Genomic DNA, 21,115 nt, shown 5'->3' with positions numbered 1-21,115 from the left:
CAAAGCCTAGGTATTCTATTACATAGGCCAACCCAAACCCGATACAAATAATAATCATATCAAAAACATAAACTTAAATACTACATAATTATTAAACAGATAACAGATCGTGTAACCCATTTAATAATCAACTTAAGTTAGATCTTGCATAAGTTTATATGATTAATGCCTCAACCAAACATATTTATGACTCAATTGACCTATTTATTTGAAAACAAATTTAAATGAGTCAAATATGAATTAAATATTTCATAGTTATAATTAGGTTAATCAATAGGAAAAGTGAGACAATGTTGGTGGTTTCTCTTGGAGGTAAGTGTTGGTTCAATGTTGAATCAAAGGCCTTTGAGCTTTCAATCGAGGAAACCAAAGGGAAGGTGATTAGCAAGATTTACGAAAAGGGTCCAAACTTCTCATCACAAATTAGATTCAGTGGTAAGGGCTTGGATTTGCTAGTGGAAGGGGTTGAGACCTGCAATGTTCTTAAAGATGGGGAGACGATACTTGTTGGAGTCACTTACTAACAAAGTAAAGCAGTATTTGTTTTGTACTGTCTGGGATGTGGAAGGAAAGAGGTTCTCCTTGGTGTTTCCTGAAGAAAGAGGATTCGTAGCAGGGTGGAAAATCCTATCCAGCAAGTTAAGAAGCCTTGGTGTTTCCCGAAAAAGAAGAGCGGAGGAGCCCAAAGCTACCTCTAGGAAGGTGTTGGTTCCTAGTGGGAGTGACGATTGGAATAAGGGCTCGATAGCAAAGGCAATGTGACCTTTGGCTCTTCTGAACATTATAATGTTGTGTGGATTGAAATTGAAAATGAGGTGATCAAAAAAATGAGTAAGTCTTGAACAAAAGTCTTGTGGGAAGACGAGAGGGGGGAGGGGGGGGGGAGGGACTTTCTGACTAGCTCCTAGACTTCATCTCTCTAAGGAACTAGGCTCAAGTCAATTGGAAGTTGAAAGGAAACTTTACTTGGCTTGTGGGAGGTTTGTGGTGGTCAAGGAGGACATGGCAAAGCGTCGGAATTTGAAATGGGCCAAAATTCTCGTTGGGATTAGAGAGTGGAAGTTTCCTAGTTCTTTGCAAGTGGTGATGGGATCCTCTTGCTTTGCAATTCAATTGTGGTGGGAGATTTTTGCATGGAAGAGTGAGGTGTAGCCTTCTCGGTGTTGCAGAGAAAGGTTGGAAGGAAAAGAGGGTGAGGTTAAGTCACGTGCCAAATTGAGAGGGGAAGGTAGACTTTCTAAATAGGTGGAAGCCCAAGAATCCTTGTTAGACTCGTGCTTTGCAAAAGGAAGAGGAGGTATTGTCCATGAAACGATGGGGACTAATGGGTTTGCAGAAACCCATCCCTCCCCTTACATCATTGGGTGTGAGCCTAGTGGGGCGGTTGATGAGGACTTTGGCCTATCTAATGGGTCATGGGTCAATTTGGGCTTCCTAGAGGTTGGAGGTTCATAAGGCCTATGTTAAATAAGGCCCAAGTTCCTTTGGAAGTGAGTCAAGTGCACTTTAAAAAGGGAGTGGAGAAGGGTCTTAAGGCTTTTGCCTTTGGGTCTACTCCTTTCATTCTTTCCAGAAAAGATAAAAGTTGTTGGAGCCTTAGCAACTTGTTGATCGCGTTAGAGAACGTAGAAGCTTCATATCCTTGTGCATTAAAGTCGTCCTTCTCGGAGGCGATGACAAAGCCTGTAGCCGACAAAGCTATTTTAGACAAAGCTCTCAGGTTCCAAGGAATGCTTTCTTGGACTCAATTCTCTTGGGGGGAAAGGCCTTCCTCTTCTACTCCTTTCTGGGTTGTGAAAAACTCTGATCAGGGAGGAAACCATAGAGAGACTATGGGTAATGAGCTGGGAGGGAAAGGTTTTTCTAAGTTGGGAGGGAAAGTGTCGGAAAATGTGTCTCACGCTGTGAAAGGGCCTCTACCAATGGTTTTTCATGACAGTTCAGCAGCTATCTTCCCATAAAATTTCTCTCATTCAAGAGAGTGGGGTTGTGTTGGAGGATAACGGTGCTTCAGCCTCAAATCAAGAGGGGGGTTTCAATGGTCTGGATTGTGAGGATTCACTTTTAGACAATGACTTTACCAAGCAAGCAGAATTTAGCAAATTTTTGGGAATGCCAATCGAGGGGTTTGAAGAGGAAATTTGGGCTTTGTTGAGGAAATTAAGGAAGAAACTTAGACATGGGACCCCAAGTAAAGGGCAGAAGAAGATACCTTTGTCCTCCTCTCTTTTTGAAAGGGAGCTAAGGAGATTGAGTTATTCAGTCAGTTGTGGAGGTTCTTCTCTTTTGTTTAGAAGGAGCGACAAGAACAATTGGGAGTTGGTTCTAGTCAATTGATGAAGATTAAGATCCTTTTCGGGAATGTAAGTGGGCTCAATGATGGCGAGAAAAGGAAGTTGATTAAGTTAGTGGTTAGGCCCCAAAAGGCAGACCTGGTTTGCCTTCTTAAGACTAAGGTGCAAGAGATGTCTTTACAAATGGTAAGAAGCTTGGGTGTTGGAAGGTTTTTGAATTGGGGTGCAATCGATGCCAGAGGAGAGCCAAGAGACATTTTGATTTTTTGGGACAATAGAGTTTTGGACCTGATGGAGTTGGAGTGTGGAGGGTTCTCCATTTCAAGTTGCTTTAGAAATGTTGAAGATGGTTTTGTTTAGCTGTTCATAGAAGTGTATGGACCAATGTTAAGGAGGGAGAAAGAGGATTTTTGTCATGAACTGGGAGCTATTAGAGGTTTGTGGGATGATCCCTGATGCATAGGAGGGGATTTCAACTCTATTAGATTTCCAAGGGAAAGAAGGAATAATTCAAATTCATGGCATATATGAAGAGGTTCTCAAATGTTATAGAGGAGTTGAGGTTGAAGAACCTTCCGCTTTCTGGAGATCTGTTTTCGTGGTGTGGAGGTTTAAATTCTCAGGCAGCTTCAAGGTTGGACTGCTTCTTAGTCTTTGATGAGTGGGAGGACCATTTTTCAGGTATTTCTCATTTTGTCCTTCCTAGGCTCTCTTTTGACCATTGTCTCATTATTCTCGAGGGTGAAGGGGTCAAAAAGATGAGATCCTTTTTAGATTTGAGAATATGTGGCTTATAACTGATGGATTCTAAGAGCTCATGAGAAACTAGTGGACTGGGTATATTATTACTAGTACTAGCCGTCATTGCCTTGCTGAGAAATTAAAGGCTCTTAAGAAGGATCTTGGAATGTGGAACAAAGAAGTTTTTGGCAATGTCTCCTCTAACAAACCAAAAGCCTTTTCTCGCATTCACTTTTGGGAATTTAAGGAGAGAGAACACCCTCTTTCTCTTGAAGAGACAAAGGCTAGAGGGGGGCCTTAGAGGATTATAAGAAGTGGGCTTTATTAGAAGAAAATTCATGGAGACAAAAATCTAGGGAAATCTGGTTAAGGGAAGGAGACAAGAACACCAAGTTTTTTCACAAGATATGACCTCGCCTGTCGAAAATCCAGTAGTTGGCCTATGATTGGTTCAAAGAACGTCTCGAGATTCAAGCGATTGGCCGATGCTTGTGCAAGAAGGAACTTGTTAACTAAAGTGAGAGTCGATGAGGTTACTTTGATTGTTGATGAAGAGATTAAGGTTGGGGTGTGTAGGACTTATCATACTCTTCTCTCGGAAACAGGGGACTGGAGACTGAGCATAAGGGGTTTACACTTCAAAGCATTGGGGGAAGATAGGTCCAAAAGTCTAGTGGTGTTGGTTTCAGAGGAAGTTTTTGAAGCCCTAAGTAGTCTTTCTGATGATAAAGCTCTAGGTCCATACAATTTTACCATGGCTTTTTAGCATTTTTGTTGGGATTTTACCAAATCAGAGATTATGGCTTTCTTTGGAGAGTTCTTCCTTCATGACACTTTTCAAAGAAGCTTAAATTCCACTTTTCTTATTTTGATTCCAAAGAAAGGGGGAGCTAAAGATTTGAAAGACTTTAAACCAATCAATTTGGTAGGCGGTTTATACAAGTTGCTTGCCAAAGTATTGGCAAACAGGCTTAAAACAGTAGTGGGGAAGGTGGTTTCAGATACTCAGCATGCCTTTTCTCAAGGCAAACATATTTGAACGCAATGCTCATTGCTAGTGAGGCAGTTAATTCTAGGTTAAAGAGCAATAGACCCGACCTTCTTTTAAAAATGGACATTGAAAAAGCTTAAGATCATGTCAACTGGGATTTCCTTCTGTCAGTCATGACTAAAATGGGGTTTGGGCACACGTGGATAAGTTGGATAAAATGGTGTATTTCCATAACAAGCTTTTCTATTCTCATCAACAAAACTCCTTCAAGCTTTTTCCGCAACTCTAGGGGCTTGAGGCAAGGTGAGCCATTATCCTCCTATCTATTCATTTTGGCCATGGAGGCTCTTAGTCGTTATTCAAAGCCAGATGTGGCAGCTTCATCTCTAGATTTAAGGTGGGAAAAAGCAATGAAGAGGGGTGGATGTGTCCCATCTTTTGTTTACTGACAACACACAAATCTTTTGCAAGGCCAACAGTGATCAATTGAGATATCTGAGTTGGGTGTTTATGTGGTTTGAGGCATTCTCTAGGTTAAAAGTGAATATAGAGAAAGTAAGGTTATTCTTGCAGGATGGGCGGTAGAGACACTGGAGGATGTTGCTTCAATGTTAGGGTGTAGAGTAGATAAGCTACCCACTTCCTACTTGGGTCTTCCTTCGGGTGCCTCTTTTAAATCTTCCAGGATGTGGGATGCGATCGAAGAGAGATTCCGAAAAAGATTTAACAATGTGGAAAAGGCAATACCTCTCTATGGGTGGGAGGCTTACCTTGATCAAAAGCACCTTATCAAGTCCCCCGATTTATTTCATGTCTCTTTTTGTTATTCTTAGAAAGGTGAGTTCAAGACTCGAAAAAATCCAAAGGAATTTTTTATGAGGTGACGATGCCCTAGAGAAAAAGCCTCATTTAGTGAATTGGAATTTAGTTCGTGAAGATAAGGAGGGAGGCCTTAGAATTTGTAGTCTTGTGGCCCTAAACAAAGCTTTGCTTGGAAAGTGGAGTTGGAGATTTGCAAAAGAGAGGGAGCCCCTTTGGAAACAAATCATCATTGGGAAGTTTGGAGTAAAGGAAGGGGGGTGGTGTTCAAGAGAAGTGAAAGGAGGTTATGGTGTTGGGGTGTGTGAAAAGCAATTAGAAATGAATGGGAGGGTATAAGAAGTAGATTCCTCTTTATTCTTTATAGTTGGGAATGTGAGAAGAGTTAAGTTTTGGAAAGACTTGTGGTGCGAGAACCAAACTTTGAAAAAAGTTTTCCCTAACTTACGTCTATTGGCAGTAAATAAAGAAGATTGGGTGTTAGAAGCATGGGAGGGTGGCGATTGGTAGTTGGAGCCCTCACTTTTCAAGACATCTTAATGATTGAGAGATGGGAGTTGGGAGAAGTGGAGACTTTGTTTCGAAAACTATAACCCTTGGCTATGAGAAGAGAAATGGAGGACATTTTGAGTCAAAGAGAAAGCAAGAATGGCAAATTTTCAGTTGCATCCCTTTATTGCTCCTACACAAGGGCTTCTAGTGATCTTTTTCCGTGTAGTATTATTTGGAGGTCATGGGCTCCAGTGAGGGTGAGTTTTTTTGCCTAGGAAGCATCATGCAGCAAAATTTTGACTCTTGACCAGCAGAAAAGGACGAGATGGAATATCCTGAATAGGTGTTACTTGTGCAAAGAAGAGGAGGAATCTACTAATCACCTTCTTCTGTTTTGTGGCAAGGCTAAAATGTTGTGGAACTTGATCTATTCCCTTTTTGGTGTGCACTGGGTTAATCTTGGCACTGTTCACCAAACTAGTTGTGCCCACACCTCTCAATAAAATGGCATTTCTAAGTGAAAGCATAATCATTTACTAAATATTGATCATACGCTATCATTTTTGGGATAATGTTGTTCTTATAACATGCCACCACATTAAACGTTTGCCCTCCATTGTCATGAATAATTAGACTCTGTTTTCCCTTTTATTTTCAAGTTTCTCACCTTTTCAACTCACTTTGCACATATTTGATTGTGTTGCTGTTGTTCATAATGAGGATCCCAGCCATAACAAACTTTTTCCTCATAATTGTTTTTCTTTAGGTATTTTCATGAGCCTTCAAGACACTTTACAAGTGCAGATGTTGAATTTTTCAACAATTACTCCATTGTTTTCATCATTTGCTAAAAATAAGTCATAGATCTCACGTCTACTCACGAGGGGAAGCACTCATCGTCTAATTCTTCACATTCCACCAGCCCCACCTCCCAAGTCTGCATTATAGGTCTAGCAGTGATCAAGAAATCCACAAGTTACCCAAAAGCTACTTTCCCTTTATCATCCCTTTTTTGTTCCTAATGATTTACCAATTGAACTAAATCGAGGTAAACAAACTTGGAACGTCTTCATTGTCTTTGAAAAGAATGTAGTCGATTATCTTTAGTTACATAAATGAGGAAGTGAGTGCTATTCACAAGAATCAAACTAGGGAGCTTACTTCATTGTCTTTGAAAAGAATGTAGTCGATTATCTTTAGCTACAAATTATAAAGTACTTTCATGATGGTTCTATGGAACATCTTGAGGCATATTTTAGTGGCAAAAGCATATATGCATATTATGGAGTTGATTGCTTGGAGATAATTTATCCTGTTACTCATTTAATTATGTAAGGGTTCTTTTATCTGTGTGGCAGTTTACTTTCGTAGGCAAGGATGATTTCCTAGGTTCCAAGAGGCACACTTGTAAGGGTGCTTTTAGCCTTTAATAACTAAGATACACATGAAAAAAATCATTTGAACACTAATTTACAAGATAATAGTCAGATATGCATGCTATATTATAAGACTTAAAATTTGCTGAACAGCCTCTAAATTCAGAGTGAAAGCTCCATTCCCAAAAGTAGCTGACTGACCTGCAGGTTTAGCAATGAAGCTCAAGACTCGGTTTATAAAATTGCCTAAATTATTCAGCAATTCACTGTTGAGTTTTGCTTGCAAGTCCACCCATGTAAATAGCGTGTCAGATACCTAATTAATCCATTAAAATTAGAAACTGAACACAACTAACAGCAACCACCATGTGTCCTTACTAGGTATCAAAAAAGAATAGATTCAGTAACATAATTACCTCTGGCCTATTAGTTAGCAAGTAATATCTCCACACTTCTACTGGAATATTTGTATCTTTTGCATCATTTCCAAAAACACCCACTCCCTTACTCTTTGAGAATTTCCCTGCAAAAATCCAATATAAAGGTCAATAGCTCCAGAACAAAATTTCAAAACCAAAAAAAAAAAAAAGGAAGAAGAAAGAAAGAAAGCAGAAGAAGAAAAAACATGAGATGGAAATGTTAGGAAAACACTTTCCCAACCATTAAACATTGGGTAAACCAGGAACAGATTGTTAACTAACCCGCACCGTAGCCCCACTTTACCTATTAGATAAACCATGTATAAAGAGTTTAACTAACCTGCTTCATAGTTCAAGTATTCAGTGACACTGATAGTCTTCATCAAAGTCCAGTTTTCACTAGTTCCAAGTAGTGTGGACGGAAACATCACCTAATATTATAATACATTTACATTCAATCAACTCAAGCTGCATAAAATTAAATATCAAAACCCAGAATGATAAAGCAACCGTCAAAAACCACAAAGTACTAGTACCCATAGGTTTTGGGAAGTTCAGAGACAACAAAAATATGTCTAATCAGATATAGGAAACAAAACAGTCACATGCATGGCCATACACATGAAAAGAGAAAATAGCAATCTAAGAAATATGCTTTCTACAACATCTGAGGGTATGACCAGTACATGGTCCCTTTCCATCTAGGTGAACAAGGATAACTCCCAATGGAAGAATTTTCAAAAGGATGTCAATTCTATCCTTCCAAAGCTTCAATACAACCTAACAGATTAGCAAACTACCACACAAATTATAGGACCAGATAGTAAGAAGGACCAAGTAGTTCCTAGTAAATGAAAAGACTAAATAACCCTTCTGCCAGGGTGGCACACATGCCACAAGGAATAATTGACTTCCAGTTCTAGACATGGCAATCTTTAATAAGAATGACAAGAAGTCATCCTGAAATAACCCATAGACAACCCCTCCCTGAACCCACCACCACCAAAAAAAAGGAAATTGTTTATTTATGAGGAATTATCTTGGAGTTTGGGATAATTTACATTTTGGAGCAAACCTAAAAATATTGAAACTCAATCAAAGGGGCAAGACGGATCCAACTTGAACCTTGCCTCTAAAGCACTCTGTAATACCCCATACCCACCAAAAGAAACACACATACACACAGATATTGCAAGTTAATTTGGCATTTTTTTCCTCTTTTTATAGCTAAATTTTTTTCCCCATTGGGTCTTAAACTTCTTTTTTTTTTTTTCTTTTTTTCGATAGGTAAAATAGAGTGTATTAAAAAGAGAAAAGTATGCCCAGTGTATACAAAGAGACCCAAAAATAAAAAAAGCAGAAAGGCCCAAAAAACTGCAACCGCACTTTACATAAAGCCTAACCAATCTACGAAGTCTATCAACACCACGGATCCAGCCCCACTATACAGTCTAACCCACAAACCCTTCCAACCCTTTAGCACTTAAGCCAAGCCTCAAGGAATTTGGGAATTAATTACCTTTACAATTTATTTTTTTGGTAATTATCTTGGAATTTGGGGTAGTTTATATTTTGGAGCAAACCTATAAATCTTGAAACTCCAGAATGAGTTATGAATGATTAATATTGACATAAAAACCAGAAGTTATAGATGTATAGGTAGATAATAAAGAGAGAGAGAGAGAGAGATGTGGCATAGAGCAGAAGCGAAAAGGTAGGTCGCCACACATGTCAGCCACCTCTGCCATGGCCCAGCTTTCCACCACTGAAGCACCTGTATGCTTTACCATCACAATCACCCACAAACCTCGCCAGTGACCAATAGCACCTCTGCAGAGAAGCGACATATTTCACCATCCATCAGTCTTCATCTTTTCGTCTTGTGAGTATGGATGCTTATGGGTGTGGATTTGTTGATGCCTCTGATCTGGGGAATTCTTACGTGGGACTATAATCTTGGAAGTGTATATTGATTTACCCATTTGGGTCCCACAATCTTGTAGAAATTGAGTTAGAAGCTTTGTAATGATTGAGGATTTAATCTTGGAAGGATTGTCCATCCTTTGCATTTACCATTCAATGAACAAATATGCTTGTTTCTGATTAAAAAAAATTATTGAGGATTTAAATTTTGAGGGTTTGAGGGGTTTTGCTTGAAATTTGGGAACTCTAGATTGTTGGTGCTAGACCTGGATTAATGTTTGGAATTGAGGAGTTGTTTGACATTGGATTTCTCCACTGCACAACTTTTAGGTATTTTGAATGGTGTAGTTTAGGTTTGATTTCTGAGATGGGTTTAATTTCAAGGTTTAAAAAAGCCATGAGCTAGGAATTTCTCTGGCACTGATCTTAGTAGGGACTGGGTTCAGCTCCTAAAAATAATATGCCCAACAACCATATGATATTTGATTAATCATTCCATCATTCCATGAGAATCTCACATGCACATACAACAAGATCCTATATAAATTGAATAAATAATAATAAGTTTTAACAGGCAAAAACACATGTAGGAAACTCACAGTATGGAATGGCACATTATCCTTGCCCATAAACTGATACAGCTCAACATTTTCAGGATTCTTCCACCACTTCTCCCAATCGGGTGTATAGCATGAAGTAATTGAGACATATCCAATCGGCGCATCAAACCAGACATAGAAAACCTACCAATCACATGATTGAACAAAAATAATCAAATTTTTAATATAAAAAACCACAGGATGGATCCAGCATGCACTTTATCAAAACCAATGAGCAAAAACAATCCAAAGAAAATCTATAAGACATAGTAAATCCAATCAACACCATCCAACCTTATCCTTGAATTTCTCATGTGGAACAGGAACCCCCCATTTTAGATCTCTTGTAATACATCGTGGTTTCAGTCCTTCTTTAAGCCAAGCATGTGTAGCTTGAATAGCATTCTGGCTCCAAGATCCAGCCACAGACATTAAATTTATATATTCTTCCAGTTTGTCCTTCAGCAAAGGGAGCTCAAGAAACAAGTGGTTTGTATCACGGATGTGTGGAGTTGAATGACAGAACTGAACACCAGACCGGCCAGGAATTAAATACAAGAAGTTAGAAACAGAAGCATATTTCCACCACATTCTCTATTACCCCATTCACTTATGTGAGCAAGAAAGCTCTGGCATTCACTTTTTCACTTTGGTTTATATAAAATTTAATTGAGGATGGAAATGATGTTGAGAACCATGAAACAAGTTTCCAGTCGACAAAAGGTCCTAACAAGGAACCATTTTCATCCAAAAAGTAGACTGTCTATATTGCCTTATTCAACCGAGAAATAAAATGAGACATAAACCATTAAGAAAACATGGTATACCTTGCATCTAGGATCTTTTAGTTCAATTGGATTCAAAAGCTTTCCACACTTTTCACACTGATCTCCTCGTGCAGAATCATAATTACAATCTTGAGTAGGGCAAATGCCTTCCACAAGCCGGTCAGCTAAGAACTTTTGGCATTTATCACAATAAAGCTGTATAATAGTTGGAATCCAAGTTCAACAAAATATCAATATATATATATATATATATGATGAAATATAACTCATAGCACAAGCTTAACTAAATTTCCACCATTTAAAATCTCGCACAGAAATAAGTATATATTAATTAAGTACAAATTAATTTCACAGAAAGAGTTAACCCTGCACCTGCTGCATAACGTTTTCAGAAAGCCAATTGTTCTCCATCAATTTCTTGAAAATTGCTTGGCAAACTTCGGTCTGCTGTGGGCTTGATGTACGCCCAAATTCATCAAAACTTATATTGAACCATTTATAAACTTCCTTATGAATTGCATGATATCTACAAACTCAAGACAAATGAAAACATATCATTGATCTCTGACCATGGAGTTGACATGGAATTGGAAAACAGCATAGATTTGCTTAACAAATATATTAGCTTCCAGAGAAGCACTACAGCAGAGAGAATATTCTACAACATTATACCCACCTCATCAAGATTATATTCCATTCTTCTGCATATGATAAACCAAATAATCAGTTAAAATTAACAATTATAGTTGGTGCAGACCAATATGTCAAAAGACTCATTAAATTAGGTTGTTCCTTTGCAAGAATTTATATGGTTAAAATTGATCTAAAAAGCAAAAGAAAAAGAAAATTGCTATACTATCCATGTGGAATACCTAAATTTTTTATTTTTATAGGCAAATATTTATTATATTAACAGTGCCTTACAAAGGGAGCACCAAAGTATACATATTGCATACAAAGACACAAAAAGGCCTTATAAAGTGGAGGGAAACAACAAAAAGAACTCCCACAGAGTTCATCCAATCAATAAAGTTAACCATAGACAAGGAGGAAACTCCTGTGCACGCTCTAACCTACTTTGGAAAGAAGGCAACCAACATGCAGTGGGGAAGGCTCTTATGCCTTTTTTTTGATGAATAAAGAGACAATATATTAATGAAAAGAGGCACTTCAAGGAAGCACCCCTAAGTATACAGGAGGTATACAAAAAAACCTTTACCCATGGCCTATCCAATCAACAAAATCTACAACTGAAGTGGGACCAGAAACAAAAAGACCCCTGGACCACGCCCACAGATTACAAAGTAAAACCGATTTACACCCCTGAAACGTATGCTCTACATTCTCAAAAGCCCTACTGTTTCTTTCCTTCCAAACAATCCAAAAGAGGCACAAGGGTGCTGCACGCCACACTTTCCTCCTTTCCTTTCCCACACAAGGCCCTAGCCACCCCAATAACGCTTCTCTTATTGAATAGGGGAGCACCCATGAAACTCCAAATAGAGAGAAAAGAAAGCTCCATAAACATCTGGCCAGCCCACAATGCAAGAGTATGTGATCAATGGATTCTTCCTCTACCAAACACAAATAGCATCTATTAGCCAAGGAGAACCCTCTTCTTTGAAGACGATCCAATGTTATGGACTTTTTCCATGTGGCCTCCCAAACAAAAAAACTTACCCTCGGCGGCACCAAAGAATTCCAAATGATATTTGCAGGAAATTCTTCACGTCTTTCCGGGTCCAAGTCCTTGTAAAGAGACTTAACTGAGAATCTTTTGTCCTTTGCCTTAGTCCAAATTACTTCATCTTCCACATCACTGTAAACTCTCCTCCCTTGCAACCTCAAAAGAAGGCGCTCCACCTCAATTACCTCCCAATCATTAATACTCCTAGAGAACCTAGGAGCCCACACTCCCCCTCCAGAATGACTCCATACATCCGCTACCCAAGCCTCCTTATCCAAGGATATAGCATATAGAGAAGGAAAAAGGGAATACAACTTATCATCACCACACCACTTATCCTCCCAGAATCTAATCCTCCTACCATTTCCCACAGCATAAGCCAAATTGTTGCCTACCGCTTCCCACCCTCTCCTAATCGCTTTCCATAACCCAACCCCAAAACTTCCTCTCACAACACAAGACCTCCAACCGCCCTCTTCTTCCCCATACTTTGCACTTATGACTTGCCTCCATAAAGCTTCCCTTTCCACCGCAAAACGCCAACTCCACTTACAAAGGAGAGCCTTATTTAGCAACGCCAAGCTCCTCACACCCAAACCGCCCTTTCGTTTATCTGAACATATAATAGACCATTCCACTAAATGAGGCTTCCTTTCCAATGCCCCACCACCCCACAGAAAATCCCTTTGGATACGCTCCAATCTCAAACTCACGCTTCTTGGCATCTGAAACAGGGACATACAATAGATAGGCATGCTGGACAGAGTGCTCCTGATCAAGGTCATTCTGCCCCCCTTGGAGATATACTGCCTTTTCCAAATAGAAAGCCTCTTCCTCAACCTTTCCTCAACTCCGTCCCAAGTAGCCACCTCCTTGAAACGAGCCCCCAAGGGAAGACCCAAATAAGTAGAAGGAAGCCTGCTAACCTTGCATCCAAACTCAAGCGCCACCTCCTCTACGTTCTCCACTCTTCCCACCGCAATGATTTCACTTTTGTCTAAATTCACCTTCAACCCTGACATTGCTTCAAACCACATAAGGAGCCAACTCAAATAGGACACCTGATCAGTGGAAGGCTCACAAAAAACTAAGGTGTCATCCGCAAACAGCAAATGAGTGATCTCCACTCCCCCCCCCTCCTCTACCACTGAGATGCCACCCCGACAAAAACCCCCCCTCCTTTGCTCTCTTCAGCAAGCAACTAAGAGCCTCCATAACAATCACGAACAAGTAGGGGGAAAGGGGATCCCCCTGTCTCAAACCCCTAGAACTTTTGAAAAAACCTGAGGAAGTACCATTAATCAGAACAGAGAAGCTGACAGTCCCAATACACCACTGAATCCAGCTGATCCACTTAGCTCCAAAGCCCATCATTTCCATCAACCAAAAGAGAAAACTCCAATTCACATGGTCGTATGCTTTTTCAATATCTAGCTTGCAAAGGATGCCCCCTCCCCCACTATTCTGCATTGAATGAATCGCCTCATTCGCAATCAACGAGGCATCCAATATTTGCCTTCCCTCCACAAAAGCATTTTGGGACTTGGACACTAACTTACCCATCACCTTTTTAAGCCTATTAGCTAACACCTTTGCTAACAGCTTATAAAGACTTCCCACCAAGCTTATAGGTCTAAAATCCTTGAGGTCTTCGGCTCCTCCTTTCTTAGGAATTAACACTAGAAATGATGCATTTATGCTCTTGACGAACTTGCCCTGATCATGAAATTCCTTGAAGAACCCCATCACTTCCTCCTTCAAAAAACTCCAACTAAATTGCCAAAATGCCATTGTGAAACCATCAGGACCAGGAGCTTTATCCCCATTGAGATCCGAAAGAGCTCCAAAAACCTCTTCCTCAGAGAAAGGAGCTTCTAGCATAGTCGCATTTTCCCCTTCCAAGACCCCAACCTGCAGCCCATTGCATCTAGGCCTCCACTCAGCTGTTTCTGACAACAGAGAGTGGAAAGCCTGAACCACACCCTCCTTGATGTCACTTTCTTCAGAAACCCACGTCCCATTTATCTTGATCTTCACCATGGAATTAACCCTCCTATGAGCATTGGCCATTTTATGAAAGTATCCAGTGTTTCTGTCTCCCTCCCTCAGCCATAACTCTCTCGACTTTTGCCTCCAAGCTGTCTCTTCCATTATCACCCACTTCTCATAGTCCTCCAAAGCCTTCTTTCTGGAATTTTGCTCTTCAGTATTCAGCACCCTGTCCCCTTCTATTGCATCCCACAACATCATCTGCTTCAAAGCTGATTCTTTTCTAGCATTCACATTCCCAAATACTTCTCTATTCCACACCTTCAAGCAGGCCTTAAGCGCTTTCAACTTTTCAGACAGCATGAAACTATAGGAACCTCTGAAATTGAATCCCACCCACCAATTCCTAATTAAATCCCTAAAACCTTCTTCCTTCAGCCACATATTCTCAAACCTAAAAGGGGAAGGCCCCTTCCTCGTTCCCCCACAGTCCAACAGAATTGGGCAGTGGTCAGAAACAATTCTCGGTAAAAGACTTTGAATTGCCCCACTGAAATAACCTTCCCAATCCTCTGAAACTAAGAATCTGTCCAGCCTTGACTGAGTCTGATTGTTCAACCCACCCCTCCACGTGAAAGACCCCCCTTGCAAAGGGAAATCCCTTAATTCCAAATCATCAATGACCTCCGAAAATCTTCTCATTGCTGCCGACAGTCTTGAGATCCTGTTCCTTTCTCCCAACAATCTAATAACATTAAAATCTCCCCCTACACACCACGGGTCCTGCCACAATCCCCTGATTGTCCCCATTTCCTCCCAGAAATCCTCCCTCAACCTCCCAACAGCAGGGCCATATACCCCTGTAAAAACCCAACAGAAATCATCCTCCACGTTTTTAAATCGACAAGAGACTGAAAAATTCCCAATTTCCATTTCCAATAGCTCTAGAACTCTAATATCCCAATAAACTAACACCCCCCCTGCCATGCCCTGAGAATCAAGAGCACCCCACTCCAATGATCTTCCCACCCCCAAGGACCGAACTATACTAGACGTCATTCTTTGGACTTTGGTCTCTTGTAGACAAACCAAATCCGCTTTCTGAGTCTTGATTAGAGATTTGATGAGCCTTCTTTTATCTCTATCATTTGCCCCTCTCACATTCCAGGATATTATTCTTAACTTCATTTGCCCTCAGTGACTGACCCCCCACTCTCTCTAAATAGAGCTCTTCCATGCCCTGAGCTTTTAAAATTAATGGAGCACTCCTACCTTTTAAGTTCCCTTACAGACTTTGAGGTTTCTACCTTGGCCCTTTTAGCCCCAATCCTCTGATTCTTCTGATCTTTCCTCATGATCCATCTCTTGAGCATATTTAAAATTTCCTCTTCACATCCCGTGGTTGGCATGCCCAGAAAATCACTAAACTGAGCAAGACAAGAGGATTTCCAGTCTTCCTCTGACTCCGTACCACCCACAGTCTGCCTCAAGGAGTGTTTTGCATCAGTACTTGTCTCTCCGACCAAAACCATGGCCATTTCCTCCCCGGAACAGCCCTCCTCACCCCTTCCGTCAGCCAATACCATATTCAAGGGGCTAATGTCCCCATCCACTCCCTCCATTGCCGTCGCCGATCCACAGCCGCGTCTTCGAGACCCACTCGCCGTTCTTTTCCGGCATGAAGGAGGAGAAGAATAGGAGGCCCGCACCCCCCGATACCCTTTCGCCGCTCTTTTCCGACAAGAAATAGAAGAAGAAGAGAAAACCCGAGCCCCCCGAGACATCAACGGACAGGGAAAAGAGGAATACCTTGCCGCTTCAGCCTGGAGAGCTTCATCGGCGCCTGAGTTCCAAGCTTCCGGCGGATCGATCCACTCCATCGGGACAGTCGCTACTGCGCGATCATCCCCCGCGATGAGCCCTAACGGGTTCTCCTCCCCCAAGCTGTCCCCCTCACTTAAAATAGGAGGGCCTCCGAAATGGGCCCAGCCCAATCCTTCCCTCAACTTAAACACAGGCCCAACTCCCCTCTTACCCTGTTGACTCCCAATTGGACCTTCCCCCACCGGCCCGCTTGCTCCCTTAAAGTCCCTTGTCATCTCCAAACAGGCCCTCCTGCCACCGCCTCCAAAAACGTCCCCGCCTGCAACTACCTTTTGGAGATGGCTGTCCACTCCTTCCCCTAAACAGCCACTCTTCCCTCCAGAGCTTGACACGTCTTCTTTGCCAGTCTGCTCCTGACCAAGGTCTTTCTCCACCCCCTTGCTCGCGCGTGGATCACCACCGATGTCACCTCTAACCTTCGACTCAGGCGACCCTTCACTGTAGCTTCTCGGAACAACCACTGAAAATTTCGGGAGTATTTCCCACCACAACTGGATTGAGTAGCATATAGACCCGATCACTAGCTGCAAGGAACCGGGAAGTCTTCTCCCGCTCGATCTCACTAGGATCCTAGCCCACTGCATTTGGACCGCATTCTCCGCACCTTCATCCACTTCTAAGAATCCCCCACAGCAGTCCCCGATTTTAATGAGCACTTCACGGCTCCACAAATGTAAAGGGAGACCCAATACTCTCACCCACGCCTCCTTGTAAGCCTCCTCCTGTACCAAGCACCCCGTCTCATGATACCATCTTTCCAAACCGATGAGTCTCTCCCTGAATCTTCTAGATCCTCTCGTCAACACCTCTTCTGCCTCCAAGACATCCTCAAACTCAAAGAGGATTAAAGACCCCCCAAAAATATGCACCTGCAAGCCACCTCTCAGCTGCCAAGTGCTCTTAGCCCACACCTTCAACACCTGAACCTCTGAACCTAACAAAGGTCCCTCCTCAAACTTCCCAACCAAGCACCTCCTAAGCTTCTCTTCTCTGCCCTGCACAGCTCCTTCTCCAATCTGCAACCAAATAGCCTCCTCCTCCAAACATTCATTCTTTTTTACTACACTTGCATATGACATCCTCTCACCACCATTCATCCCACTTTCAGCCTTCCGGCTGTTCCCGAACACAGCCTTTGGCTCCACCTTTTCCTCAGAAAAAGGGACCACCCCGAGCGCCCTTAAATTCTCAGCCAATATTAGCCATCCCCCATGGATTCCTTCTCCTTCTGGGAACACCAGGGAGAAACTCTTCTTTTCTGCCGTGACCACTTTGCAGAAGATGAACCTTCCAGCCCCATTCTCCCGGCATTCCAGCCTAAGAAACCTTCCATTCTCCTTCCATCCTTTGCTCCACCTCGGCATCTCAACATCTCTGCAACAAGCTTCCACTCCTGCCAGAAGGCATCTTAGACTGCACTCCCCGAATCTGACCCACCTGGAATAACCTCTTCCACGCTCCACTATGACCCCTCTCAGATTCCCTCCAAGCCCCTCAATAGAGATCTCAAAGGACTTGGACTCCACTGCAAACCACCGTTTTCCTACTTCCCTCATCCTTTTTCTAACACACAACATTAGAGTGGTTCATATTGAATTAAAAATGGTTCATATTTCAAATTTCCATGGATTTCATGTGCATCCTTGTGAAACTTTTGTCTTCCCAAGGCTCTTATGCCTTCCCTGATACAATCCACAATTTTATTTTATTTTTAATAACAAAGGAACAGGAACCTTCTATGGCCTAGCCCTTAGAACTCTTCATGGGGATCCAAACTTCAGGGTGTTGACCGCCCCACAACAACCAACACCAAGTAAATTCAAGGTATCATCAATAGTAAGATTCAAACTCAGGACCATATACCACTTACTGGGACTACACTTCTCAGTGTTTGCCCTAACTAATTGGGCTACTACCCTGGTGGGTCCTAATAAAATCCACAATTATTGAAATTTCATGAGTAACCTTTTTTGTATAAGTGTAAGCCTTTATGGGCTTTTGTATATATTTTATAAGAGGTTTAAGCCAATAATATTCAGTAGTTTTAATGAGCTGTGCTCTTGCGAGGCTTTAGTGTAGATTTGTAAGTTTTGTCTTGCATCCAATACTAGATTTAAACCATTTTAAAAAAGGGGTTTAGTTAGCTACCAATTAACCCTTTAAATGGAAAGCAAAAAAAGAGATTGAGAAGAAGAAATAAAGGAATTATTTGCCACTATTGTGACTAAGCTTATATACAATCATTATTTTATTATCTGACCAAAAAAGAATCATTATCTTACTATTGATAAAGAAAAAAGGAAATGGCTATAAAAAAAAGATAGATAAGAGCAAAAAGATAACTATAATTAGATGAAGAAGAAGAATGAATGGACATTAAAATTAATGGACAGGATAATAGACCAATTGAATATAATTATGTCTTATTGGAGGAACCTACAAGTAATAGTAATGGTAATGTTGAAGATTATTCATAGAGTTGAATTTTAGAAGAGAGAAAGAGAAACTAAATAAAAAACTATTGACAAAGACATACAACTAATTTGATTACATGATTGTATGGTTTTCTCATTATTTATTTTTTAGTATTTATTCATTTATTCTTTTCTTTGCCTCACCTCGAGGCCTACCTTTGCCTCATTTGGTCAAAATGCCTCAAGAGCCTTTGGCTTTTTAAAGCATTGCTCTTGATGGCTTTAAGAGCATAAGTCAATGCATATATTCATTAAAATATGAAACTTCGATTGAAACATTACTTGTCACAGATCTGCTGAGGGGTGCATTTCTCCTCCATGGCTTTGGTTTCTGTTGCTGTCCCATACTCATCAGTTCCACATATGTATATTGCATTATAACCACGAAGACGACAATATCGAGCAAAGACATCTGCACTCAATACACCTATAACACAGAAACCAAAAGGCAAATATAACCAAATTCAACACTAAAAATCCAAAATTTTGTATAATTTCAGAAAAAGTTAACAATCCCACAACAACAACAACAACCATAATAAGACCAAACTACCCATTATTTCAGATGAATCATAGCTTACTCTAGCGTTAAAGATTGTCAAATCTCCTCTCGCTAGTCACTACCTTGAGCAAGTTCTTTTTGGTCTTCCTTCTCCTTTGAGCACCTTCATCTTTAATCAAATCAGTCCTCAGTGGTATATTCACTGGTCTCCAGTGCACATATTTGACCCATCTCAAACAGTTGCCATCCATCTTCAGACCCAAACACCAAAGGAAAAAAACTCGTCCTTCATTTTTTACTTCATCGTGCTACCTCTAGCCTCCTATAGATACATTCATTTGCATTATCTTTTCTTGTATTTCCACTCACCTATCTTGGTTTCCTCAGAAGGACCTCTCTAACTAAAGAATGCATCAACTATTGGATACCAAAAAGCACAAAAATCAACTGCCACAATAAACAAGCAGCCATCAACCCCTATAATGTCCCCATCCCAACCCCAAAACTTGCCATCTAAGCCTGGTCTCAGCAGCCATCAATGGTTTTCATACTAGTTATCATTCCATCATACGTAACCTTGGTCGCATTAGTACATTTGTTTAGTGGCCTTTCTTTTCTCATACATTCATTCCTAGTTCAATTCAATTACCATCTCCCATAGTTTCATAGTACAGCTCATAAGTTTGATTTCAAGGCAGTTTCCACATCTTTCACTACCTCCTATTTTTCTTTTATATTGATACCACAATGTGCTTCCTCCATTGTTTGTCATTTTTCTGTTCAACCATACTACCTCATTATCCGCATTCTACCATATCTCAAAGATATTGGATAAGGTTTACACTCTTCCCATTATCATCCCTTCAAAGCATCTTTAACTTCAATATCAAACTTCAAATTTTAGAAAATATCAATCATTACTAGCTTCAACCAAATAATTCAGTACTGAACACTTCATTAAATATCTTTAAAAATAACTCCCCACTTTCCTTTTTTTCATTTGGACGCTAAGAAAATGTAGGAAAATAAACAAACCAAAGTCCTAAACCTTATACTCACTATTTCAAACACATTACAAACTAACAAATGCAATATTTTTGCAAATAGAAAACAAAAGCCAAACGAATCCAAATTTTCATAAGATATCAATCCTTTTAGCCTCAACCAAATAATTCAGTTCTGACCTTTTCATTAAATTGCTCAAAGATAATAAAAATAAAAATAAAATAATTAAAATTTAAACTAAAAAAGAAAAACATTTTCTTCTCCCTTTAATGGCCAAGAAAATACAGGAAAATAAACCGGTTAGAAGGTAAGAAACACGATCGGTTGTTTCACTTGGAACAGTTTTCCATTTTGGGAGACCAAGAACGACAAAAATCAAAAGACTGAAAATATCGCTATAATTCAATTTCCAGCCTCTCTGAGCAAACAAACAGACGTCGCACATACGAAGAGAAAAAGGAAAGAGAAAGGGGGAGGGAGAGGGAAAGTACAGCCGATGATGTTCCCGAGATGAGGGACGTTGTTGACGTAAGGCAACGCGCTGGTAATGAGGATGTTGCGCTTCCCTTGGATCGGAAGTTTTGGCGCCGTCCGACCATGTGCGGCGTCGTTTGAGGGATCCGTCATTGTTAGGTATTAGGGTTTGTGATACCGTGAAAACGGCGGCTTTGGCTTTTTTCCCTGATTGGTATGGTTTTCTTCAGTTTAGAGAGAGTCGCAGAGGACTCGGGAACGAAGAGTCATGCCACACTATACTCTTTGATTTTTCCAGCCTATTAGGGCAAAGAGGTGGCAATTGTAATTGCCCTTGCACATTCTGTTAATCACATATACTACCCTTTCATAGGTTCTGTTTGCCTGGAAAACACTTCGAAGCAAAAATGAAATTTTCTAGGAATAGGGTTTTAAGGCTTTGTTTGGGAAGTGTTTCTCCTAAAAAAAAAGGCATTTTAGCATAATTTTTTAAAATTATTCTAAAATGTTTTGTGGAATAAAAATTTGTTTATGAATCTAAAATAGTTCTAATCTATTTTTTTATATTTTTAAATATATTTTAAAAATAACTTTTATATGTAATCAATGTTTTAATTATTCTTCATATTAGTATAATCATTTTTTAAATAATTCTCCT

At 40.4% G+C, this 21,115-nt stretch overlaps 1 protein-coding gene across 1 annotated transcript in view; it reads right to left on the bottom strand.

Annotated features, from left to right (window-relative positions):
* LOC100257273 (probable methionine--tRNA ligase) overlaps positions 1 to 20,855 on the bottom strand; it is a 28,106-nt gene extending 7,251 nt beyond the window's left edge. The window contains exons 1-9 of the mRNA XM_002269636.4: positions 20,475 to 20,855; positions 18,759 to 18,903; positions 10,815 to 10,968; positions 10,482 to 10,637; positions 9,949 to 10,179; positions 9,655 to 9,798; positions 7,473 to 7,563; positions 7,130 to 7,236; positions 6,915 to 7,029 (exon numbers count right to left, since the gene is read on the bottom strand). Coding sequence (XP_002269672.1) covers positions 6,915 to 7,029; positions 7,130 to 7,236; positions 7,473 to 7,563; positions 9,655 to 9,798; positions 9,949 to 10,179; positions 10,482 to 10,637; positions 10,815 to 10,968; positions 18,759 to 18,903; positions 20,475 to 20,610 — 1,279 coding nt within the window. The 5' untranslated portion in view covers positions 20,611 to 20,855. The remainder of the gene's footprint in view (positions 1 to 6,914; positions 7,030 to 7,129; positions 7,237 to 7,472; positions 7,564 to 9,654; positions 9,799 to 9,948; positions 10,180 to 10,481; positions 10,638 to 10,814; positions 10,969 to 18,758; positions 18,904 to 20,474) is intronic.
* Between the last annotated feature and the right edge of the window lie 260 nt (positions 20,856 to 21,115).

Source organism: Vitis vinifera, chromosome 5 (genome assembly GCF_030704535.1).
Source record: "Vitis vinifera cultivar Pinot Noir 40024 chromosome 5, ASM3070453v1".
Lineage (NCBI taxonomy): Eukaryota > Viridiplantae > Streptophyta > Magnoliopsida > Vitales > Vitaceae > Vitis > Vitis vinifera.
The sequence above is the reverse complement of the archived record's forward strand: the minus strand, read 5'-3'. Positions and strand labels throughout refer to the sequence as shown.